Source organism: Acanthaster planci, linkage group LG15 (assembly GCF_054643075.1).
Source record: "Acanthaster planci isolate LZ-2023a linkage group LG15, COTS_SCS, whole genome shotgun sequence".
NCBI classification, from domain to species: Eukaryota; Metazoa; Echinodermata; class Asteroidea; order Valvatida; family Acanthasteridae; genus Acanthaster; species Acanthaster planci.
The window spans coordinates 13,587,702-13,614,895 of NC_141791.1; the positions used below are offsets into that span (position 1 = coordinate 13,587,702).

At 41.4% G+C, this 27,194-nt stretch overlaps 1 protein-coding gene across 4 annotated transcripts; it reads right to left on the reverse strand.

The window, feature by feature from the left end:
* Positions 1 to 304: 304 nt before the first annotated feature.
* On the reverse strand, positions 305 to 27,194 carry LOC110978866 (uncharacterized). 4 transcript variants are annotated; one of them, XM_022234181.2, is made up of 38 exons: positions 26,983 to 27,194; positions 26,154 to 26,380; positions 25,585 to 25,715; positions 24,861 to 24,987; positions 24,382 to 24,507; positions 23,858 to 23,953; positions 18,083 to 18,219; positions 17,486 to 17,690; positions 16,971 to 17,082; positions 16,606 to 16,760; positions 15,245 to 15,522; positions 14,755 to 14,905; positions 14,358 to 14,492; positions 13,759 to 13,919; positions 13,321 to 13,642; positions 13,086 to 13,196; positions 12,759 to 12,956; positions 12,327 to 12,499; positions 11,655 to 11,868; positions 10,966 to 11,166; positions 10,323 to 10,503; positions 10,098 to 10,231; positions 9,463 to 9,747; positions 9,214 to 9,338; positions 8,698 to 8,836; positions 7,855 to 8,040; positions 7,586 to 7,701; positions 7,137 to 7,314; positions 6,665 to 6,930; positions 6,450 to 6,572; positions 6,119 to 6,296; positions 5,448 to 5,723; positions 4,892 to 5,051; positions 4,174 to 4,337; positions 3,495 to 3,662; positions 3,116 to 3,386; positions 2,412 to 2,611; positions 305 to 2,086 (listed from the first exon to the last, which is right to left on the reverse strand). In XM_022234181.2, the coding sequence occupies exons 2-37, from the start codon at positions 26,292 to 26,294 to the stop codon at positions 2,415 to 2,417; spliced, it is 6,321 nt and encodes a 2,106-aa protein (XP_022089873.2). In that variant the 5' UTR covers positions 26,295 to 26,380; positions 26,983 to 27,194; the 3' UTR covers positions 305 to 2,086; positions 2,412 to 2,414. The 4 variants fall into 4 exon arrangements, with proteins under 4 accessions (XP_022089873.2, XP_022089871.2, XP_022089869.2 ...); XM_022234179.2 differs by having other exon boundaries at positions 2,399 to 2,611; XM_022234177.2 differs by having other exon boundaries at positions 305 to 2,611.

A 27,194-nucleotide genomic window follows, 5' to 3' on the forward strand; every position in this document is an offset into this window, starting at 1 on the left:
CAAGTGATTTGGAGAAAAGTCAAATTTTGGCCAATATTTCAATATTTTGCAAGGCTAACCCCTTGCAGAATTTTTTCAAAATTTTGACCCTGGACTTTTTATCGAAATTGAGATCTAGAGGCCTCACAGATAATGAAAACATGTTTCTTTTGGGCTTCAGGCTATAACCACTAGTCCATTTTGGGTACTTCATTATGACACCTGCAAGAGTAATACAAGGCCAAAAATGTGGAGTATTGGGTTTCAACAGGATGACATGAGACACACTAGGGAACTTGATAAATGGAAACAGGGCTATTGTACATTTTGAAGGTGCCCAGATTGTTTTAATGAGGCACACTGAAATATTGAACAAGCAGTATGTTAAACTCTAATTACCGTATTGTCTGTTTTGAGTCATTGGGAAAAGGTTTCCCTGCATTCAGTCCCTGTAAGATATACTAATATAAGTGATGAAGACAGCTACATGTATCTAACGATTGTTACAAGACAAACATAAGACAATATGAGCAATTTTCATAAATGAAGTACGTAAAGAATATCACATACAATTCATCTTTCATAGAATGTGAATCCCATCAACCACTCTATTACATGCATTAGGAATTTAAAATGTTTGAGCCATTTGGCAAGGTACAGATTCGTATGCAAGACTGCTTTTTCAAGGAAATATATAGTTGAAAATCTACATTTGAAAAGGCATATCTAATGAAGTCGATGTTTATCGAGAAATTCTGAGATCAAACATCAATGGTTAGATAATGTATGTTTACCTACATTTTCTCACTTCAGCCTCTTGATACCCTTTTGAATTGAAGACTTCTCATAGTATAAGTCAAGCAAACGTTACTGTTCAATGGATGTTTGACAACACCAGTGTGAATAAACTTGAAAAACCATTTAAAATTCTATGTAATGATTAAGAGAAAGCAGGATCACATGATAAATTGAAATGTATAAATTCTAAATACATTCATAAAGGAAGGTCAATAAACGTTCTTTAAAATTCAGCGTTTTCATCACCAATGAAGTGTCCAAGTTATTCGTACTCAGACACATCCACATCAAAATTAAATCAGAGAAACAGCATTAAAACAAATGCCACAGTACTTCAAATGTTTGAAAGTATTGCAAGTATTGAAGAAGTAAAAGAAATTTCATGGAAGTGAAGGCAGAAATAAGATTGATTGATTGATTCATTGAAAAAAGAGAATACTTGGAAGACACATCTAGATATTCATGGTCTGTGTCTTCTCATCTGTCAGTATAGTTCCAGGTATTTAAAGATTAGAAACAAATTACTTCAAGTTTTTCCTCAGCATTGCATTGATTGAGCATAGAACCCAAGTACAACAAACATTTGATAAACACAGCGAACCAAAGATTAGAGGCAGCTCCAATCAGAGCTGTGTGAAGAGAGAGTTGTGACACGAGTTTCACAGTGGTTGGAAACAAGCTGACAGGTGTATGCACAGGCGCACATAGACAACTGGTATGCAGTAGCCGCATGCTCTACTGTAGGCATAATGAACAGCTATTTTGTTTCCAAAACCTGAAGCTGACGCAAGACTCTCGATATGCAATTCTAGCTCCAACATGTCATCACAAGTCTGCTTAACAAACATTGCGATCTTCCAGACAATATTTCACCTCCCCCCCTTTCTGAGTGAGGCACCGCCCATCCCTTCTAGACCATCATGCATCTCACTGTCTCTCATCAATCTGAAATACTTGGGAAACAAGAAATATGTTCTATTTTTAAAATGAACAAGAATCAACTACAAAATTTGCTGACAGTTATTTCAAGCAGAGAAATATGCTGAAAACATTAAAACGCAAAAGAAGGTTTCACCTCGGAATTTAAACTCATAACACTTAAAAATAGACTATTGCTGCAGAAATATTAAGAAGAATTCTGTCACCTCTTTCTTTATGTACACATGACCACACAATAATGGACAGCAGACCTTCAGACTGCGGGAATAAACCAGAATTTTCTTCCTCATGCATTGTAGACCTTATCAGTTTTTCAGTTGTCACCACAGGAGGGCGCCACGTCAACAATGTGTAATCAGCACCGTCATTTCTAGGGTAAAATATCACCACAACTTGGTCAGGTACAACAGAAAATCACTAGGAAATTTTGTGCGTTATTGTACTTATGGTGAATTTGATCTCTGATCCAGCTAAGATGATTTCAGTGAAGGAAAGAAAAAATTCACAACGAGCAAGTTGAGTTTGGCCCATCACCTTCGTGCACTGCTGCCTGAGGGCGCTATATACAATGGAAAGGGAAAAGTAATGTAAATGACATTGTCCACACCTGGCTCGATCCAATCACGTGCAACAATGACTTCATCTCATGAATATTCATTCCTCTTGCCCCACCCCCCCTTACATTCTCCACTGACCCTTCAAGCCACACATTCCACCATGGGTTGGTTCTTGATAGCTGCCATCTTGGTCTTGTCCACTTTGACGCCAGGGGTGAAGACCACACCACCAGGGCCAGCCAGGGATGTGTGACCCATCAGGTCTAGGTCAATCTCCCGTGCTGCCTGCCGTCCCTCATTGATGGCGTGGACCACGAGCGACTGACCGCGGTGACAATCTAAGGACACAAAAAACAAAGAATGCTTTCATAACCCATTTGTCAGGACTTCATTAAAACAGAGAAGAGCCCACAAACAAATAATGCACATTTTAAAGCAATTCAGTTTTTCATGGGTTGAAAACAAACTGAGAGAGTATCCAATTCGACACAACTTGTTGGACCCACAATTCCAAAAGTGCATGTCAAGTTTGCAAAATGTGTCAGGTTAGAGGACAATTCCTGGGAAAATATTTGCCAGTCTCTAACGTACAATTCATAGATTAAGCAAACGTTAATACAAAGCAAATTTAACTCATACTTTCCACAACACAATTGCTTTCATTTCTCCCTCTTTGTGAATTACCCAGAGATACAGCATGACTACGCCAAATCTCAAATCCTAAAAACTGGCAGCGTTATAAAATCGGTCAACTTGCAGTCCTTAAGCAAAGGCAAATCACTGGTGGTATAATTTTAACAACCCATCTACAAAGACAAATACTCCAGAAAGCAAGATCTTACCTCCAGCTGCATAAACCCTAGGAAGGCTGGTCCTATATTTGCCGGCGGACGTCTCAATATTAGCTCTAGGATCTTGATCCAACGCTAGCTGGTTAATGATGCTGTTCTCGGGCCCTAGGAACCCCATCGCCAGGAAGACCAAATCAGCCTGGAAGGTCTTCTCTGTGCCTGGGATCTTCTCCATGGCAAAGCGACCTGTCGGTTCACGTTTCCACTCTACCTTGATGGTGCGGATGCCCGCCACCCGCCCCTTACCATCATCCAGAAACTCCTGCAAACAGAGGCAAAGAATTATTGTCCCATTCTTCAAAACATGTACAAGATTTAAGAGTTTGGATCAGAAATTTGAAATTAAAAAAAAACGTGTTGACTGTCTCACCTCGCTCAGGATATCAAAGTTCCTGGGGTCATGTCCATGCTTCAGCTTGACCTCATCGTGGCCGTAATCAAACCTCAGGACCCGAGGCCAGGTGGGCCAAGGGTTGTTCCTGGCCCTCGCGGGTGGAGGTTGTGAGAGGATTTCAAAGGTGGTAATACTCTTGGCATCCTGGGTGGGATGGAGGTTGAATTCTAGTGGTCAGTATATGTCATTTGAAAGATTTGAAACTTTGAAGGATACACTCACACTAACAAGGGAGCACGTGTTGTGATTTCTTCTACAAGAACTCAAAAAATTACAATTTGGAAATGCATTTTTCAAAGCATCCATATTTCATTGAAGAATTTCAATAAAGCAAGAGCCTAATGAATCCCTTTCAAAGACGACAAGCATATAACAAACACTATTTGAAATCCAACCAATAATGATGATTGGAAAACAGTTTAGACAACTCCTTTTCTGGCATCACAAAATCTTATCAAGAATTTCATCAATATCAACTTGTAACCTTTGAAGTTATTGTTAAAAAAGGCCAAACATGGTAAATACAAAGTTAAGTTTTAAAGCTAGCAGTTCCATTGAGCACCAGCTACTCATGGTAATAATTACACTGCCTTTTAGCGGGTAACCACTTAGACTGGTTAGAACTATTCACATGATGTTTGGCTTTTCCACCTACCATACGCAGTGACGTTCCAATACAATCCACCCCAGTGTCGCCTCCACCGATGATGATGACGTCCTTGCCCTTCGCATTGATGTAATCACTGTCGTCACCCATTTGCCGCTTTTGCCATCGTCCCAGGAAATCCATCGCAAAATGGATGCCCTCGAGGTCACGGCCTGATTAATGTTTTAAGGCAAATCACCATTACATTTTGGCAATCTTTTGAAATGAATGGAAATCTTTCATCCAGTCTGTGCACCTCAGTTGAGGGCGCCATACGGAATCGTGAAGTGAGACGAGCAAGAGTTGTAAATAATGGTCACCTTTTAGGAAGTAAATATATGCCTGGCCCGTATTTGTAAAAGGCTGGAAGGACTTTCTTGGTGTCCATTCTCCTGAGCCGGTCTTAAACGAACCGGTCAAGCATCAATTTATTCCATCTATAAATTCCTTTGACTCAAAGTAGAAACAAGTTTCAAAAATTACGAATTCCCTTCAGTCCTTCATACACCCCTCTAGCCATGTTGTGGTATGTTCCTCTCGTGAGTAGTCATAGACAATCTCCTAATAAGGAGATTGGCTTGCAAAGGATGCATACTGCCCAAGGTGGCACAAAGCCAGCCAGTGCTTCATCAATTGTTTTATAACCAGCCACAAGATGGGCTCTTGACCAACAGAATGGCTGAACTGTATTTATAGTTAAGACTGGTTCCTACTATCACATTCTTACCAGGTATGGGCAAGTCGCGGGGGCGTGTGGACCCCAGGCAGAGAAGCAATGCATCATGGTCTTGTAGGAGCTGTTTGGGGCTGACAGTGTCGCCCACGTTGGCATCGGTCACAAACCGAATCCCTTCATCTTGCATCAGGTTGACACGACGCTGAACGACCTGGTCAAGAAATGGAACATAAACACTAACCACACTACACAACTGTGTCCAAGAACTTTATTGTTCATTCCTACAGGAATGCAATTATTCAGTCTACAAGATCTGAAACTTCCAGGCTGATATCACCAAGCTAGAAACACGCAGTCAAAGGATAGACAGAGGTAAGAAGAAAGTTTGTAATGCTTCCAGTCAAGGGCTCATTTCTATAATTAAAAAAATTGAAGTCAACTTATTTTTGCATAACTTGGTTGTCCAATTAAAATCTTGAATTTGGATTTCTTGTAAGATAAGTTCACAACACTCCTACTTGTCTTAAAGTGGAGTTCCTCCCCCCAAAATTCAAGTGACGTAGAGAGGCACACATGGCTAAGAGAGGGTGAGGATTGTTATACTTACTGCCTTGCTGAGCTTCATCGTTGGTATCCCGTACATCAACAGACCACCAATCCTGTTATTCCTCTCGTACACCGTCACTTGGTGACCGGCTTTATTCAGCTGGGCCGCGGCTGCTAGACCTGATGGCCCGCTCCCGACAATTGCCACGGTTTTACCGGTGCGGAAGGTTGGGGGGCGGGGCTCCATCCAGCCTTGCTCAAAGGCATGGTCGATGATGGCATTCTCGATGTTCTTGATGGTGACTGCTGGTGCATTGATGCCCAGGACACAAGCTCCCTGGAACATTCACGAAAAATGCTTACTGCATTAGTCTCTTGACTGATTTCATATCAAGGGAATGGATGAAAAAAAAATCACGAAGATATTGATAAGAATATATTTTATGCTAACCTGAAATGGCACAGTCACAAACAGAAACAAAATCAGGTTTTCTGGAGTCCTTATAATTGACTGCATCATTTCAATGCAACTTCTACTTAGTTTTTGTACATTCCTATGTTTTTTTCCACATATCCTCCTGAAATTCCTTTCAACATAGTGGTACATTCCCAAAGTTTTCACAAGTTTACAACAGGTCATGACAAATTGGCGATGCCTTCATGACCTTTTTAAATAGCCACAAACAAAAATACAGCAAGGAAGAAGATATCTTATTTTGCTTGGAGTCTCACCTCGCAGGGAGCAGGGCAGCATCTTCCGGTGAATTCTGGGAAGTTGTTGGTGACCTCCAGCCTCTCGAGGGCATCCTGCCACTGACCTCTGAAGACGAGGTCATTCCAGGAGGGGATGATGTTGCCAAGGGGGCAGCCGGTGTGACCTTGACAGAAAGGGGTACCACAGTCCATACATCTATGGGACAAAGTAAAAAAGGAAGAAAAAAAAAGCAAATTAATCTTTGTCCCCGTATCTTGACGCTCTTCTTTCGAAAAAAATTACGGCAAAATACAAGCTCTGGCTAGACAAAACAGGAAGGTTGAGATTGAAATAACTGAAAATAACTACCTTGCTGCTTGGGTGCGTAGTTCCTTCTTTACGGCTTTGTGGTCATAGATTTCACCCCAGTCCTTCATTCGCATTGCTACTTTCCGATAAGGTTGGTTGTTCCTCTTATATTTCACAAAACCCCTGGAAAAGAATTCAGTTTGAAGCTTATAAACTCTGTAACACAAATTACAACCACTCAAGAATCATCTTGACAGCCGAGGATGTTCAAGTACCTTGTTTTGTCCAGAACTCGCTCCAGGTTCTTTTTTCCCATCTCGGCATCGGGTACGGCCTCCTCGATGTCAATCACTTTGGGTTCTGTTTTCTTATTGGTTGGTCTCTCCCCATTGATTTCCAGAGGTCCATTCTGATTGGTTGGACCATTCATATTTGTGACTCCATTGGTCAGCGGCTGACTGGCTGGCTCCACCTCCCTTTGCCTGGCAAGGTTTGTGGCTTTCAATTTGAGAAGGGCATCTCTGTACTGATCAGGGAAGACCTAAAAAAGTTTTAAGAGATTACAGTCAATTTAGGGTAACTTTCTTGGGAAAAATATGAAGTAAATGAAACAACTGCTCCATCTTACTTACAACTGGCTGAATATTTTTTAAATATCCATTATCAGGCTGCTCCATAATGCAACAAAATCTCGTCTCTGCTGGAAAAATTCTTTTCCAGAATTTACATGAATTCCAAAAAGTTTACCTTGACGAAATACTGAACTTCCTCATCCCAGTTGTCGAGGACCTTAGCAGCGACCTTTGACCCGGTCAGCTCAACAAACTTCTGGAGATGTTCCTGGATGAAAGTAACATCTATCGCCTTGGTAACTGGACGAAGGGTGACTGACTCCTTGTTACAGAGGACAGGAAACTGTCCCAACCTGGAGGAAAAGATGAGGTTACAATAAAAAGCAACGTTTGAAAAATGAAACCTTTTTTCAAGTACTATAAAAAATTGATAAAAATAAGAACTGGAAACTTCATCAAAGTGCTAAAATGACACCTTGGTCAGTTCAAGTCACATTACTTCCAAATGTAAACAAGTCCAATCAAATCGAAGGAAGAAAAATAAGACATAGTTGGGAGGTGGAGTCCATTGAGAATGGAGGAAATTCAAACTGCATAAGCCCGGTTTAATGAATAGAATTTTACCTATCAAGAACATAGGCGATTCCTCCTGACATTCCAGCCGCAAAGTTACAACCAGTTGGGCCCAGAATGATAGTCCGTCCACCAGTCATGTACTCACAACCATGATTTCCTACACCCTGGAAAAAAAGGAAAAAGAAACTCCTTAAAATTCAAGCCTAGATTGTTTTGTGATGACTTCATTTGTGTACAAAGACAGGTTACAAGTAAAAAAACAATAAAATTCTATTTAACACACATCTTCAGGATTTTGCTATTTCCTGATTAGGTACCTCACACACAGCAGTTGCACCAGAGTTTCGGACACAGAATCTCTCTGCTGCCACGCCCCTGAAGTAAGCAGTTCCTCTCGTTGCTCCGTACAGGCACACGTTGCCCACGATGATGTTTTCTTCCGTTTTGAAGTCGGCTGGCATGTCCTTGGGTGGAAAAACGACCACAGTGCCTCCTGACAAACCCTACAAGAAAGATAGACAAAAGACGTAAATGACCGCGAACGTGGTTTGTACTTTTCGACCTGAATGCTAGAGGACGCCTCGAGCAGAAGCTCTCTGTCATTGGTTGAAAAATAGCCATGTTGGTCGGGAGTGTTCATTTTGCTGGTAGCGACTTGCCCATAATGTGTATATTTCGCAGTCGCCCATGAATCAACAGAGTGCAGTTCTGACCAAAGGAGCCAGCGTTGCTAGGAAAATTGCACCCTCTCTTGGTCCAGCTCAGGGTTCACTCTGAAAACTGCCTGACAGACTTGTGACAGCACTGAATAAAAATTATTCTTTGCACAGCTGAAGGCGAGTGTACACTTACAAAGGTATTCAAAAGAAGTGGTCTTTTCTTGTGAGAGTAGAAAATTTCTGTTATTAATCGGCAAAAAGACACAAGTACATGAGATTTGGGTGTAACACATACAACAGCATCTTGGGATAAATTCTTTGACAGGACGTGTAAATTCAGGGCCAAGCAAGCAGCGAAAATGACGTACAGTCAATGCACGGAGTGTTTTCTATGAAGGTTGTAAGCATAAATCACTGGATTTGTCTCGGTCAGAATATAAACAGAAATGCAAATAATGACAAAAATAAGCGTCCAAAAGTTGGGGGAGGGGTGTTGGTTACCTTGCCAACGTAGTCATTGGCGTCGCCCTCCAGTTCCACATACACGCCATGGGCCAGGAATGCACAGAAGCTCTGGCCAGCCGACCCACGCAGCCTGATCTCAATGGACTTGTCCGGCAAACCCTGGTCACAAAACTTTCTGCAGACCAAAGAAACATTAGTTACATGATTAAAAAACAAGGTCAAGAAAAAGACACCCCACTGAAGCAAAATGAATTTACCTGTTGGACACAGCAAGGCAAAAATGGAACTGTGTGTGAGCAGAATGATTGAAATTAATAAGACTAAGATATCACTTAGAAATTATGAGTACTTCCCGGTCAGTGGAAACACCTGCTAAATTTTAAATTAAACTTCCAGTTTAGTTTCAGTTTTCAGTAACCACGGGGACAATTCCCAAAGTGATCTTTTTTGAGAGTAATTTCCATGCAAATGATAATTTCCGTTTTATCAAATACAACCACACCAGATTTTTAAACAAAACAAAACAATTTACGTAACCGCATCCTGACTTACTTGGCGATGCGGAAACTCAGTGTGGTGGCAAATGCTCTGCTCTGACTGGTGATCTCCATGTCCAATGAAACGTGATCTTTCTTGCCATCGATAACGTCCTGTGCTGCCTCAATTAACTCACCGTCCTGAAAAGCAGAGACCCATCATGTGCGAAAGTTCATTGTCTATTAGGTCAGCAAAGGCCAAGTGTTGCTTCGTGTTGTCATAATTGCTTGATTCAAAAATCCACTTTACAAACAGTTTACTTACCAGTCGGGTTTCCAATTCAAAATTCTGGGCGACGCTGCCCCCAGTGATGTTGACACCCTGCCTCATCTCATCTGCCCTCTGAAGGATCTTCTCAAAGTCTAGGAGACGGCTCTTGTCATTGGCCAGCTGCTCAGCGACTGCGAGCCTATCTGAGCGCCCGATCATTTCCTGGAATGTACGGAAGCCCAGCTGTGCCATGTGCTGGCGGACTTCCTCGGCGAGCATGAAGAAGTAGTTAATGACATGTTCCGGTTGGCCATCAAACTTCTTACGAAGCTCAGGATCCTAAAAACAGTCAAAGTTAAAGTTTTACTGACCAAAGTATGAGATCAAATACAAGCAAAACTAAGCCAGACACTTGTTTCTTCTTTCCTTTTACATGAAAACAATTCAGGAAAGCTATAAAAATTTATCTAAAACAGTTCCAAAATTAGCAGTCACAATGAAACAGGCAGACAGCGTGGGAAATAAGATTTGAAGAGGAATATCCAAAAATGATTCAACTCAAGAAATCATCCAGTTATCATCTTCAAGTTCTTATCTTCAGAGTTCAAGCAGAATTGACTACAAGAAATTGATCAGTTTCTTTAAAAGCGCCCCCATCAACAACCAAATCAGCAGTGGATTATTCTTACCTGTGTCGCCACACCAACGGGGCAGGTGTTGAGATGACACTTCCTCATCATGATGCAACCCAGAGTGATGAGCGGAGCCGTGGAGAATGCAAACTCATCCGCTCCCAGGAGAGCCGCTACCACGACATCACGACCTGCAGGCAGACGCTATGAAATTGGTCAACTATCCAAGAACACCATTCCGTTTCTCTTCTTGATCTCTTCGGCATTCATTTTTCAGTTTACCTGTTCGGAGCTGTCCATCTGTCTGCACCTTGACCCTCGACCTCAGGTCACTCATCACTAGTGTCTGATGGGTCTCGGCCAGGCCTAGTTCCCATGGCAACCCTGCATGCTTGATGCCTGTCCATGTGCTGGCTCCCGTTCCGCCATCGTGGCCTGAGATGGTGATGTGTTCAGCAAGGCCCTTTGATACAATAGGAACAGAAATTTTGAATTTGCTTGTAAAAGACATCATCAATTAGAAAATATAAAATACTGATCACGTTAAAGAAACACATAAATATTGAGCAAATCTGAGCAAAAAGAACTGTTTATAAAAATTGTTTCATTACTAAGCCTGACTTGAATTCAACCTGAAATCTGCAATACAGGCAGCAACATCTAACAATTTGATGTTGTTATCAAATGTTTTGGTGGCTCTTCACTTTCTCCAGATCAACACAAAAACGCAAGAGACTTTTGAGCACTTGGTTTCCACAAAACTTCCGCACTAACTCTCGTCATTAAAGAAATAATACTAAAAGTTTCATCACTTCTAGTTTGCTCAAATTTGAAAGAGAAATCATACTGGATTTCTACAAATTGTTTTCTTCAGGGATTTTTTAAATGATGAAATTAATTCTGATTTTGATTTGGGATTTGTTACCTTTGCCACTCCGGCAGCCACCACCCCAACTCCGACCTCTGACACCAGCTTGACACTGATCCGAGCCTCTGGATTGGCACACTTCAAGTTGTAGATCAACTCTGCCAAGTCCTCGATCGAGTAGATGTCGTGGTGAGGGGGCGGGGAGACTAGCCCCACCCCTGGAATCGAGGAGCGGGTCTTGGCAATGTCATCAGACACCTGGATAAAAGTAGGAGACATCACAATAAAATGGGTTTAAACATAAAACGTCTCCATGAAATCAAGCTTCTGAAAACGATCACCGTCATTCAAATAAGAGAAAACCTTTTCAAATTCAGGAGGAAAATTTTCAGCAAACTTTAGTATCATTCATGAATTCAAAAATAACCTTTTCAAATTTCAAACATCTGATTAAAAATACCTTTTCCAAATCTTTTATCTAAGATTTTCTATAACAGATTCCTCAAGGAAGAAATCCCATCATTGAATCCATGTACTGTTAGAACTATTTCTGTAATTTTTGATTGAAGACAGGAGACAAACAAAAGTGTTCAAAGAAAAGTGATGGGGAAATGTGAAGGGGTAAAAATTAGAAATGGAAGACAAATCAACTATTAACTCATTTCCAGATACCTTATTTTTACAAAAGAAATTACGTGTGATATAAAAACTTTGTTGCTTAAGGGTTAGCTAAAAGTTCTGTATACCTTATGGCCTGGTAGTTCACCTCCTTCCCCGGGCTTGGCTCCCTGTGCCATCTTGATCTGCAGCTCATCAGCATGAGCCAGGTAGGAGGTTGTGACTCCAAACCGTCCCGATGCGACCTGTTTGATGGCGGAGCGCGTGCTGTTGCTGGGGTCATCGCAGACGTAGCGATCTTCACGTTCCCCGCCCTCCCCCGTGTTGCTTTTACCTCCAATTCTGTAACACACACACACAAACGAGTCCGATATTTATAATATCGGCCATTTCATTTCGACCAGTCTATCACGTCTCCAACGGCATGAAGGTTTTATGCCGCAGATGAATGCGAAATTATCATCATGTATCACCTGCAGAAAAAATTTACTGAAGTTGAAATGTTCTCACCAGCTAAAGCACCAACACCTTGGGGATATCACAAACTTGCCTCTTTGGCTTTTGCTTGAAGTCTGGGAAAAAGTTTGCCCACTTTCATGGAACGAGTTGGGGGCTTTGTCGCACAAAATGAGAAGGGTCACCTCCTTCAAAATGCGTAAGGAACAATATTCTCCAGAATGACAATCCTACAATTGAAGATTTTGATGGAGGATTACTCCTTTTACAGATACCATGTTTCAGTCCTAAACTTTCGTGATTAAAATCTGATTTCTCTGATACATTGAATCTTGAATACTCACTTGTTCATGGCTCGTGCGAGTGTTGTGTGTGTCTCAATGGACAGACTGCCAAAACTCATAGCCCCTGTCACAAATCGCTTGACGATGCTCGCCGCCTCCTCAACTAGAGACAGTTCGAGAGGAGTGGGGCATTTCTTGAACACCAGCTGACCTCTTAGGGTGCAAGCTTTGATCTGATGAAAGAAAAGAAATTTTTATTGAGTTTTAACATTTTTAATGGATTCAAGATAAGCCAAAAGATGATGCAAAATGAAAGGAATGAAGAAAATACTGAATGAGAGGAACTGCTAGATCTGATGAAGCTTTGCAACTTTTTGTGACGACAAACTGTAAATACACAACACGGCACACTGTGTGTTTCTCAGAGTTTGGGCCTTGAATTTCACTGTTTCGGTGACCGCAAGAAACCTGTAACCAACTGAAGGAACTCACTACTGCTTCTTGAGACTCGCGGTATTTCTCGTAAGCCGTCTGATTCTTGTTGCGTGCAGCGTCTTGCAGATTGGCCACGCTCAGTGGGTCATTGATGTGTTTTTCTCCCCCGCTGCGCCAGTGGTACTGTCCCGGCTCTAGACTGGTGATGATGTCACCATCACGATCTGCATACGCGATGAAGTGGCGCTGGATAGCCTGAGTAGTGAAAGCAATCCCATATTGATGCAAATGTCGATACCCAATCGTTGCCATGCAAAAGGTAACATTGAATAATTATCACCTGTGTATAAACACAAAGCAAACTTGTCCAACTCAAGGAATTACCTCTTCCGCAAGAACTTCAAACGTAGCTCCACCCAGTCTGGAGGCCGTGCCGAGGAAACACTTGTCAATCACTTCCTGGCCCAGCCCCACGGCCTCAAAGATCTGAGCTCCCTGCAAATATCAAAGACAAAATCTGCCTCAGGTGATCTGATTGGCCAATATGGGACACATGGTTGACCCCTTAAGGTCAAAAGATGTACAAATGTCTTCACAAGTTATAATGGTTGTTTCATACCTTGTAGCTGTGTAGAGTGGAGATACCCATCTTGGCCATCACCTTGGCGATACCCTTCCCGGTGGCAACCATGAACCTCTCTGCGATCTCCTTGTCCGTGTAGTCGCCTGCTTCCCCTTGCTCCCCGAGGAGGTGCTGGTCTCGCAGGCTATGTACACTCTCGTAGACCAGGTAGGGGCAGATGGCATCAGCCCCATAGCCCAGGAGGAGACACATGTGATGCATCTCACGGGCCTCACCCGTCTCGACAACCAGGCCGACACGGAGCCGCTGGCGGGTCTTGATGAGATGATGGTGGGTTGCGCCAAGAGCCAACAGGGAACTGTACGAGACAACAACAAAAAAAACACTCAAAAACACTGACAAAGCTGCCCGACATGCCTTCTCATGGTGACCACTGAAAATTTGGGAGAACATTTAATCCAACGGCAATGTTACCTGACGGGTATCCGCTTGTGTCCAGCATTCCTATCGGACAGAACTAGCAGTGTGTAACCCTCATCCACAGCAGCGGAACATTCACTACAGACTCTGTCCAGTGCAGGTACAAGACCAGAGGAGCCCGACTCAATCGGGAAAGTGATGTCAATTGTCTTGGTCTGAAAAAAGCAAACAATAGTAAGTTGAATAAAACTAGAGACTGACCGAAAGCACGAACGGAACAAAAACCAATCTAAACTGGCTTCAATTGTTTGTTGATAAAAAATGAATTTGTTGAGACAAATGCAATGAGCTAGAAATAAATACCCATTCAGCAGGAAATTTCTAACAAACCTTAAAGAAAACATTCAGCTTCTGCTTTTTCAATGTGCCTAACTAGCAAAAGTCACAAGTGACAGCTAAAATTGATGACTTAATCTTGATTCACAAAAAGGCCTGAAAAAGAAAATGTGTCAATGACAGCTCGTTCAACAACGTTCCTCCACCTCGCCTTCAATTAGCTAGGTGCATCTCCAAGGCAGTGATGTCATACTGGTGGGGTGGAGGTTACAATGGTAAATCCAGGGTGATAAAAACAAGAAAGATCAGACACCCACCTTCCAACCTCTGAATGTGGTTGCCTTGATCACCTCCAGGTCGCTCAGAGACAGGATGGGTGTGTCCAAGAACAGTCTCTTACATTGGAGCTCACTGGGTTCCAGAATGTTGCTCTCCGGTCCGATGGGGCACGCCTAGGCCGACACAACAAACAACTGATTCGTTCAAAAATGCCAGAAGCCCTCTTTGACAGTGATGTCGTTAAGACAAGGACAGTGTAGCAAAAATGGTGCTTCACAAGTCTGTGAATGAAGTGGTCACCAGAGTTTATCATAAAAGCATGAAATATGCTTGCTAAGGTAAACAATTCAAACTGGTAGACAATTTAAAGGTCGCCCCTATTTTTCCCATTAGACCTTCCTTTCTAAGTAAGGGCAAGTTTTTGCAACAACCTACCAGGGACATGACGATGTGCTCTCTGATGGGGTCAATGGGTGGGTTAGTAACCTGGGCAAACAGTTGCTTGAAGTACTCAAACACCAGAGGGTTGCGCTCGGACAGACAGGCCAGGGGGATGTCATTACCCATGGAGCCCAGGGGCTCTTTCCTGCAATAAAGCAGAAAGTGATAACGAAGATTGTTTCTCAAAAGTCAATAGTCAAACCCCAAACAAATGAGAGCAAATATTATGGACAAAAGGCAATTTGGTGTGGAACTGACGAGAACGCAACTCTGAATTAAAGACGAGACATAAAGAGGACTCTTCAAACTGCACAAGGCTTGCAAGTTTATCAGATGCTTGGAATGTGTCACTGCACACAAGAGAGGTACAAAAGATGGAAAAGGGAGTCGTTCAGAGCAACAGGGTTTTTTTCTGCAATACGTCTGAATAAATTCACAAAGAAGAAAGAAAAAATCCCTGAATATTTTCAACACTGTCGCTTACTTATTTTTGATGATTGGGACGATCAACATATTTAGATGCTCCACGCTGTAGCCAAACATGGGCAGGCGGTGATCAGTCTGAACGGTTGGATGTTCCCGATTGGTTGCCAAGGGTGATGGCTTGTGAGCCTTGTACAGGTCGGATAAGGTAAAGACCTGCTCTCGCAGCCAGGTGCCAACGGGCCGTTGCTTGGCAATTCTCAACTTCAGCTCCTCGTCCTTGGTAACCTCCCCGACAACCGTGTCAACCAATAGCATTCGACCTGGCTTAAGACGACCCTTAAATGAACATGTCCAAAATAATTTGACAAAAAAAGTCAACACCGATGATGCAAGCTATCAAAGAAATAACAATCACTGTACCAATACAGAAAAACTGCTTGGACATAAACCAAACTATTCATGAGGGTGTCTATTACATCCCGTTAAATTTTTGTAAATAATGGTGGATATCCCTTGTAGAACTCCTTCAGTTGGAAAAATTTCAGGGGTAACACTTCAACATCATCTGCTACACCTCACAGAGAATTTTTTTCCCAGGACATTCCAGGTGTCGTTAACCCGTAATTTCCAGGACTTTCATGCCACATTTGGTCCCACTATGATTATGGACTTCGCTTGCATGCATTAACTACACACTCTGCATCGGGCAGTGTGACGAATCCTGCTCGAGCCAACTGTCCCGGAAAGAACATTGTCCCTTCTTCGGCATCATTCCATCAGAAAAGATGGAAAAGAAATGACCGCTTCAATTGCAGAGAAAACCAACTTTTCAAAATGTCATCCCACGTAATCCTGCAGCACAATACCAAGGCTAATGTGCAGTACTAGCACACGAACATACAATCACGTTGCCAATGGGGCAAGCAGGTTGTTTGGCCTCACCGGTTTTCCAGTGCTGCTGACTCACTAGTTATAGTACGCACAGACTGCAGTGCGGAATACCAGTGACACCTTTGGGGGGCATGTATAAAGCTGAATGAGTGTACCTTCACGTTATTCCCCCCCCCCATTTCATAGCATTAAACAGAGCAAGCTGGCCATTCAACCTCACTGGTTTCTAAAGCTACTACTGGGGTGCAGATGACGGCATTTTGGACTTGCGATACGTGACAACCTGGGTGTGATAATGGTAAATAATTGACTCACAGACTGAAATGAAGATAAAACAAGAGGACCTTTATTAAATTTCAGGACATTCAACAATTTTCGAGGATCAACTTTTTTTTTAAAGTTTGTTCAAGGAATTCCAGGTGCAGTGCAAACCCTGTCTCAATAAAGAATCCTAAAAGTTGAATCCTATTCCCTAAATTCCAAAATTCTCTTTCTCCAAAAGTCAGATTTGGAATGGCCCCGGTTTACCTTCTGAGCTACGTCAGCGTGAGGTACGTCCACGACTCCCACCTCGCTGCCCATGATCATGAAGCCTGACTTAGTGATATAGTAACGCGATGGACGCAGGCCATTCCGGTCAAGAATGGCGCCGATGTAACGACCGTCAGAGAATGTGAACAAGGCTACAAACCAAAATGGATACCAAAATAATGGAAAGAAAACAATGGATTAAAACAAAACATGGTGAACTAAAGCAGATTCTACAGGAATTTCTATGAATGTCCAATCAGATTTCTTGACTTCTTTCCAAAAGGTAAAAAGAAGCTTTCTTGGTACCAAATTGATAACAATGAGACTTTTTCTGGGGGGCGGGGCGGGGGAGAGAGAATTACCTGGTCCATCCCAGGGTTCCATGGCAAAGGCAGCCCACTGATAGAAGTCTCTCTTGTCCGGATGCATCAGATGATCTTTATGCCATGCCTCAGGAACCATAGTCATGATGGCCTGAAACGGAGAGATGAAATCAAAAATGACCATGAACAGAATCTACACAGTACTTTGGAAATGATCGCATCCAATCAAAGACAATTAACAAGATGGATTACTTTAGCTGGAGAAAGATCTTGCTTCGGATAAAAGTCAACCGATTAAGCTCCATACTGTACAATGTACATCTTAAGGACAAAACTTTATTATCATTACAGTCCTTAAGATCCTTGAGAGAATGCCTTGAGATCCTTGAGAGAATGTCTAACTGAACAGAGCCATATCAAGAACTGGCCTACATGCGATGGAAGGTTGAAAGAATGACTGCCCAAGAATTCTGAAACCAGGTTGGCTCTGGCTTTGCCCATCTAATCTCCACGTCCAACCCTTACGTTGGACAATCTAACCCTCTCTTGCTCACCTCCGGAAGGCTCCTCCCACCGGCCATGATCAAGAACTCCAGCACGTTATCAAACTGTCCCGAGTCTGACATGCCACTCTCCACCACAGGGTAAAGTTTTTTGAGCTGGTCACCGTAGACCGTGCTGCACATGACACCCTCGCGAGCGTTCATCAGGTTGCTGTTACCTCGCAACGAGTTGATCTCTCCATTGTGAGATATGTATCTGTTTTCATTTAATAACAAAAAACAAAGCTTTTTATACTTTTGGAAAGGTTAAAAGTCAAAGGTCACATCTGATCACAAATTGTATACCGTGTATCTTACCAAAAGCAATGTTATTTCCAATATCAAGCAGAACTAAACAAAACATTTTCCACCTTCACATGCAGGTGTAAGTACACCGAGTAGGGGAAAGCCGTTGATGTAAAGTATCCTGCTCATGGACACATTCACCCATAGCCACTGGCTGCACTGCCATTGTAAACCAATGCCAATGAGTCCACCAAAGTGATGAATGGAGTATCATTTGCAGATACAAAGTTCATTGCGAGACAAACAAGACAACAAAAGAAACAGAGCAGACAGCCAGACAGGGACACTGACTGACAAACCAACCTCATGGGATGGGCCCTCTCCCAACTTGGAAACGTGTTTGTGGAGAAGCGGCTGTGGACATGAGCCAAGTGAGTCTCATAATCTGCCTCCTTGAAGTCAGTGAAGTACTCAAAAAGCTGCTGAGGTGTAAACATTCCCTGAAAAATAAAAAAAAGCACCCCCCCAAAGAATTTTTTAAAGATCAAGCGCATCTCATTTAACCTTTGCACAATTTGTTTCATTGACAGATTACTCTGAATAATGTTGCCTCATCTTCCCTGGAGGTTCTGTAATCCAGATGCTTGCCCAAACTATAATACAAAATCAACCAAATGGTAACCCTAACCCCTAAGGGTGCATGTAAACTCGTATTGATATTGGAGGATTTGGGACTGTTAGGGTTAAAACAAATATATAATAATGCTATAACAGAAAAAATGAAACAATAACAAAACATTACAAATATTAAAGATATAGATTGAATATTGAATATGCCTTTCAACTAACTTTCTGCTGACAGAGTCGTTTTATTTCTTACGTTTGTTACTCAAATGTAAACAAAATACCAACTACACCATAACATCCAGTAATAATGGTAACTTTAAACATTACAACCAGATAATCAGACAGCTTTTACATACACCGGGGGGGGCCCTCAAAATTCCTGCCCACATGCTGTGAATTTTCCAACCCACATAATGTCAGAAGCTTTGAATGCAATGAATAAATTACAATGCATGATTAAATTACCGTCTGACAACACTGCAGCTGGGGAACATTTGGAATTTGATTAGCAAGGTGTGCTAATGGACCATAAATGGACTTCCGTTCGGTTCCATTCTTCTTCAATGACAAATTAATTTGGAGACAACTTGGAAGGACTGAAAGAATGTAATGACGTACATTGATGATGTATAAAATTTTAAAATAAAGTAGCTGACGTCACAACAAATCTCCTTTCTTTTTAATCAAAGAGAAGGAAACCCAGTGCGTGAAATAGCATTAGCTACAAATGGAAAGTACTTGGAAAGTCCAAAGAAAATAATCCTGACTAATTACACCTTAACTTGTTTAAGACTGGATCACATAATGGCTTTCTTCACCAAGCAATAAAAATTCAAGGGCTACACCAGCTCTATTCTGGTGCTTGTGGGAAACTAGGAAGCCATTCCCAATGAACGCTGTATAAACATCAAAAGATAGTGATGTTTTGAAGCAAACTGAAGTTGGCTAGGAGCATAGTGTGCCACGTGTTATTGTAGAATCATTTGGTAACATTGGGCAGTTTCACCTACCGTAGAATTGCACTTTAAGAATGTTTCGAGGAAGTCACGCATAATAAGGGTAAAATTGGTCCATATTTTGCTTTTGAAAGGAAACAAGATTTTGCTGCTCCACAAACAAGACACCGAAGTTGGGGATCTCATAAGAAAATATCAACATTTCCCTGAAAATGGCCATTCTTGTAAACTGTTTGTTTCGTGAGTGATCTTTAACAGGGTTTTCAAACAGCTAGTCCACACTCTGCGCCACGGCCTAAGCTTAGCTTTCCCTTGAGGGGCTTTATTAATACATGAATGCCCAGCTTCAGCACGACACTAACGACGCTTCGCTCAAGACAGGGTTGCATCGATCCATCGTGGGCGATTTGACGTCACGCGTGGCCTGCAGCGTTTCCTTAAGAACACTTACAACAACACCATCAGCAAGAGAGGAATCTCATTTATACTACGGAATGACGTTAATGTCAGATCTGGCATGGGAATAGGGGGGCTCAAGTAGGTCCTTAAGGAATAATGCGTAACTGATTACAGGTTTTAATGCTATCAGATCAATGAGCAGAGATTGTATTTCATTGATGGCAGTGTGAGGTACATACATCTTTGATACTGCATAGTGATAGGGCCATTTTTTAATGCCAAGTTGAAAACACCTTGAGGAAGCAGTGCACAAGATGGCTCTGTGTTGTTATCTATTTCTATTATTTTAGATGAGAGGAAAGATAAACTCTTAACCAAGCATGAATTTTTCTCAATATTTTAAAGTGAAGTTACCATGATTCCACTTTTTACAAACCAAAATTTGCAAGTGTTTTCTGGTGGTGTTGACTCAATTCTTGGAACATATCGTGATCTAAAAATCAAAGTTGAATTTTTTTAAATTACTTTTACAGTACGAATACCCAAATGATGCTGAGGTGTCTGGGGCCAAACTGTGCAAAAATCCTAGGGGAATTACACTGCACTCAGTGCCACTGTTCCCCTGAGGTTTTTAGTTTATACACAGGGGTAGTTACTCAGCTAACAAGCAAAGAGTTCTTGTGTTGAAAATAAGCCAAAACTTAAATATCAGCAAAGTAGATTAACATGTTTGTGCACTGGAGATTGTTACAGGTGTTATACCGTGCACCGCTGAGCACACTGTTACAGGTGTTATACCGTGCACCGCTGAGCACACAAGTCTAAATTCATGCCATTGAATCATTGAGTATCAATGTTCCACTTAATCAAGCCAGATTTTTCATAAATGGGAAAAAAATGATTCAAATTGCATCAATTAACCTTCTTCCATCTGAACCATATTATCTATTATTGTAATATTATTCACTGATGGATCTGGGAAACTGTACAGTGCTTGGGTACGTAGCTTGCAGCATTACAGTGACAAGCAGGTCGATATGAATTCAACCCTAAGAGATGAGGCTGTCGGTTTTCAAAGTTATGTTTTATTTCCAAGTTCGAGATTTCTTGCAATGCTCAAGACGGACTGGAAAATTCTTGAAGTGACTTGCCAGCATGCGTGAGGAAGTTGCTGTCTCAGTAATTCTATTTGGTTCTTAATTCTGGGATGCTCTCTGATACAATGATATCAACATTTATGATCGTTACAAAATCCCCTCTACTGTCAATGTACAATGTTGACTATGTCTCCTTTTTATAGCTTCAAAGACATGCTGCAGTATAGCCCCAATGGTTCTATTTTACTGTAAACAGAGATTCCCACAGTTAAGTTGTCATCTGGCTTAAACAAGTAAGCAGAGATAAGAAACTAGTGCGTTTATAGATCCTGCGAGCTGAAGAGTATGCCTGCAAAAATACTTGGAAACTGATTTCCAATTATCAGGGGTGATGAGACTGGATAAAATATACGGGGTGAGACTGAGAATAAAATATCCAGGCTTGCCTAATCAAGATATTCCTGAAAAATTGCCATTTCTTGTGTTCTCTATCAACTTCATGCGGAAAAACACCTTAACCACTTCACGCCGGGAAAAATTCCCTTGAATTACATGCTGCCGGGTGCTTTTTAATGATTTTGATTTTGACATTCGTAGTCACCATACTTTTATAGGAAAAAAATCACCCAAGAAATGCATGCCATGTAATGGGAGTCAGAAGACAGTGAAATGTGGCCGGGCGCTTTAAAAACAACCGCCATTGTTATATTTATTATGGTGTTACATAACGGTTTCTTTGTTTGCCCTCAGCCCTGCCAGGAACGACAAACAGTGAGCAGTCTGGGCGACGCGTTTGTCGGCCAGGCTGGCCTCGAACCTTGCGGTACTTCATGCCATTGTACTTCACAATAGGAGGATTACAGCCTATGGTGACTCATAGCAGTCAGTCTGGTCCCCACATGAGGCCGCCCGGCTGTGTGGATCAGAACAATGTGGCCCATATGGGGTCAACCGGCAGTAAGTGGTTAATGGTTAACTCCAGATTTTGTAAGAAACTGTTTGAAAAAAATCCTCAAAGAAGGAAAAATCCTGACAAATCTCACTCCTGAATTTATAAAAGCCACAGTGAAAACACTGAAAATGAGAAATGAAATTCACTTTACAAAGCAGCACAAGAGATTGAAAATTTGATGAACTCCAAGTGATACTGTACTCCTATGAATACACAACACTATCCAACTCCCTGTCATAACCAAATGATGTACATGTAGTAAATACCTCGTTGTATGAATAGCCACACTCTAATGGCATTCATAGAACCCCCCCCCCAAGAGACTTGTCTCCCTCCCCATGTTGACATAAGAAGGCCACTGCTAAACGCTCCGGCCCTCATTGCCATGAGACAATTTCAGAATGAATGAATCTGATTACAGTTTGCTTGAACAAGGCTATGACTACAAATGGTGTTTGCACTGTTAGAACTTGAGGTTTTGCAAAATAATGTGAATGTCCAAATTGAAATCACTATCTACACTTCTCTGCCCAAGACTATGCATATACTTATTTAGAATATTACTTGCATGTGTAAGTTGGTTTTTAAAAACTAACAGCACCCAATTAAAGGCCTATAGACAGAAATGAAAGAATTAAAATAACTATTTGTAGAGTGATTCAATGAATTGAAAATGTGCACACGTAAGATCAGCACAAAATGAAAGAGATGGCCAAATTTGCAGACTGCTGCCTAATTCGAGTAGGGCTGAGTCAATTTGAATAATTCACTTTTCGAATATTCGACCTCCAATTCAACTGTACTATAAACAGCTTCTCACTCCAGTCACGACTAAGCCAGATTGAAGAGAAGAACAATACTACTTGCCCCGTTCAGGGACGAGATTCTCAGAAAATGAAAAAAAAGCTGAAATTTGTGATGGGATGGGATCCGGGGCCTGCTTAAGGGCCCCTGGAAAAATTTCAACTTTGAACGATGAACGATGTCTTTACAGGCAGGCATGCTAATGGAAAAGTAACGATAAGAAACGTCCATTCAACAACACAAATGGCGGTACCGTTTTCCATGATTGCACAAGTGGTTTCATATGGTGGTCTAACATTCAAAAAACTTCAATGACAGGTACAGAACACACTTTCAACATAAACTTTATTTTTTTTACTACAGAAAAGCAGACGACAATTTTCAATACTTATTCTTTGTCCTATAAAAAATACCACAACAGTTCCATCCACTGACACCTGTTTAAATTCTAAACAACTGGGGAGGATTCATTCTGGAGAGATAAATCTTATTGACACAGCCACTGAGCTGATTCCCTTATCAATGCGTCCCTGCAGCCAACTTGAAGTTGCTGGCATCCTATTTGCATTAACTTACTGGACTTTACATTCTTACGACATTTCTTTAAAGGGGACAGGTGAAATATATTCTTCTCAATGCTGCCACACAAATCAAATGGATTTGATCTGACTTTGAGTGCAGTTCTGAAAACGGACATTTTAAAAATTACTGGAAAAATTAACAAATGAGGAAAACGTTCTTTATTTTGTGAGCTGATGATTGCCAGACCAGTATTTATCTCTTCTTGTTTTTACCTCAAAATTTGTGCAGGTACCAAGGCACAGAAAGGTCACTTTGAGCATGGTTCTCAAACAAATAAAACCATTTTCAGAAACCAACAAGCATTTTTGGAATTACCACAGCCTATATACTTTGGAGTAAAAAATGTGTCAGTCTGCAGATGTTACAAACCTTTTGAGGAATTGTTACTCAACCTTCTTAACAGTGCGGAAGGGGGAGGAGGGAACTTTCTAAGTTCATTCATACATGGGTAATTCCAGGAATCAGGGGTCCGTTTCTTGCACGTCCCTGTCATAAGATTTTGTAAGTTCAGAACACATTTTCTAATTTCCAAGAGTGATGAATTAATGCAAATTACCTGCCTAACAAATAGTAATAGTTTTGAAATCAATTCCAGTGATATTTAAGTGTCAAATAACAAAGGTCAGATGTAACAGGGACAGGAAAATGTCACACTTTTGGACCCCTCATTTCTGGAATTACCCACATGTGCATTTATACTATGAAAGGGGAATTTTTTTACCTTGTAAATGATAGTGTCCACGGACAGGTTACAGATGTAAAAACGGTACCCCTGCTTTGGAACAGTATGGGTAGCTTGCTTACGCAAAGCAAAAACCTGTGAAACCAGACAAACAACAAAAGTAAACAACAGTCCTGATACATTATCGCTTTCAGCAACTTGTCACCGAGTACCCTAACTGCCTTTTCAGATAAAAGGGGAACTTGATGTATCTGCAAATCTATTTGATAACATTCAATCATATTGATATATACATATTATCTCAACGCATATATGCATAGTGGGAAAAAATGCTTTTCTTAGGAATATATTCAGTAGACAAAATGACTTGAACAAAAAGAAAAGTTTCACACTGTTATCAAAATGGTCATTTAAATGATAAAACAAGCAGGGAATTTGAAATTGGAATGATGATAACAACGCACTAACATAGGTCATGTTTGATTCCCAAGTACCGACGACAAAATAGATTGCTTTTATAAACACATGCACAGTTTGCTGGTGTTTTCTAAATTGTTTTTTACCTGTCTCCGAAACTCGTTGCCATCTGTTTCTCCAGTAACAAACACCTGACGAATGTAAGGCTCTCTTGACTTTGCTATGGGACCAATCACACAGCTGTTATGGGGAACCGTGCGCCAGCAAAGAACCTTGGAAAAAGAAATTACTTCCATCATTTCTAATTTCTTCTAAAATATGAAAAATCCTTGAATGTCCCTTTATTTTTCATGACATTAACTGAACCAAAGAACTTGAGGCTACTGTGAAGGTAAACCCCCATGAAAATTCAAATAGATACGAATTTTGAGCATTTTCTCTTTTTCACAGCAATTTTTGTGATTTTTGGATTTTGGTTAAAAGGGCTTATGAGGTCATTCAAATCTGTAAGCAATGCAGGCTGTATTTTGACGTTTTGCAAGATGAAAAAAACATGACATACGCAATCAATTAATTTTGTTTTAGAGAGAAAGAAAGAATGGAGTAAAAGGTACAAAAAAGATACCTTCAATTTGCACTCTGATGCTATTTCGCTAAAGAGCTTTTCGCACTGATGGGAGGTGTCCTTGTCCAAAAAGATCATCCCCGTGGCGTAATGGTTTAGCCCAGGGAGATTAACACCCTGCTCCTCTCTGCGGTGGCAAAAAATAAAAATTTGGACGAAAAAGAAGGAAACAAATTGGCCCGTGTCCTCTGTTTAACCTTGCATCCTTAAACTGCTGACAAAAGCAACTGACTGACAAAAAAAACAGGGGCAAACCTAGCTTTCAGGAAATGGGGAGCCATAATAGGGACGGTGTAAGGCATGTTGGAATATCCCTTCCCCCAACTATTGAAATCTACCATACTCCCCTCAATTCTCAGGTTTTACCAAAATAAACGTTCCATTTTCAACATTCCGGTCATTAATTTTAGTCCTATTTTATGAATATTGTTACGTCCCAACTATAGTTGCTATAGCTGGGAAATAACATCATTATCCCTAACTCCCTAGGGTGTGTGCAAAATCATTTTAAAATTGGAGGATTCAGGGCTGTTAGGGTTATTCAATCATTCAGCAACTGACTGAGGGTAGAGAGGCACTCTTCCCGCACCCCTCTATTCACTACTGCACAACTAATGCTACAATTGTCAACATGAAGGTTATTTGTGGTTCTCATATTCTTGGTTCAAAGAGACCAGCTCTAGATTAAAATAATGAAAAAGTCAAAATCTGCAATGGTGCCAACCTGAGAACACGGGCGTATAACTTGTGGGGGATGGCAGTCATGACACCAGCGCCGTCACCCGTGTCATTGTCACCGCTGCATGCCCCGCGATGCTTCATTCGACACAACATGGTCATAGCATCCTCAAGAATCTATCATATGAAATCCAGCACCGGGATCAATCAACACAGGACCAGAATTGCATTTCTACTTTGAATTCATTATACAAGCAGTCAGATGCAAGTCATCACAAGTTATACTGTAAGCCCTGTTCCAAAGTGACGTTACTCAAATAAAAAAATTGTTCGTTATCTATTAACTGTTAACAGATACGAAAAACATGTCATTTTTCATTTTTTCGCATTGTAAATAATAAAACTATATAAAGAAAATACAACAAACATATTCTCTCTTTAACATCTCCAATAAAAAGTCAACTCCTTTTCTCAAGTTCTCATTTTCTAACAAGAACCATAAACAGGAATCACAAATGCAAGCTAAATGCATTCAGCTGTGAAGTCTAGCCCCAACTAGGGACCCAATCGCTAAGAAAAAAATATAAAATATCAAAAATAAACATCCATTCTTACTTTTTTAGACTTGATGCCGTGTATGTTGACAATGAACCCCACCCCGCAGGCGTCTTTCTCCAGCAGTGGGTCGTACAGCCCCTGGGCCCGGGGAAGGCCTGTCTGAAGGTCTAGCTCCGGTAAGGGCGGACTGCCTGCCATGTTGACGATGGAAGTCAAAGTGCTTAATACGGTAGCTGGCGATGGAATAGCTATGGCTGCTGAGACTCCACTCTAAGCATTTAATCCTTTTCAAGACAAAAAGTAAATGTTACGATCAAGCATGCACAATTTCACAATATAATCAGGCAGGCCTACTGTAAAGCTTGCCATCGTGTGGCAACATCTTTGAATACCTTAGACAGAAAAAAGGCCCATGCAAATGATTCAGAGAAGCAAAATCCTTACCAGAATCGCCTACCATGCCTACTCCTACCCAGTTAAGTCTTTCACGGCATGATATAGGGCCTACTACCCAGGGTTTCCAGCTTGTCTAGACAAAATTGTGCACTCCATACGGTGATGTCATTAGGGAACACGATTTCTATGCGTGATCTGAGGGATACAGCCATGAGTGGCGAAGTTCAAGTCCCTTGGAATTCGACATGGTGTGAACAGTTCAACACGAAGCTGTTGCTCTAGTTTCTTTGCTGTCTGGGCAATTATCCCTTACTTCATACTTGACTGTGTCAAGGATGTGGCGACAAAGAACAATGTGTTATTCACGGGTCAACAGAATGCAGAAAGTATATTCATTGTCATTCGCTATCTCGGTTCAGGGCCCGCGTAGCACTCGTTCTCTGTCAACAATTTCGACCGCGCAAGGTCCAAAATCCCACCAAGAACTTACCCACATCACAGGCGAGTGTTCATGCAACGTCGATGATAAAATTTTCCCTCTTCCAAATATTTGCGACAGCACAGTATGGCTGATAAAACATTAGGGGCATGCTTTTATTGAACTCTTGTGGCCGCATCACGCTTCAACGGTACGCCGCTGCCATTACTAGGCTACTACTGACGGTGAGCGCGACAGAAATTATAAACACGTGCTTTGGACTA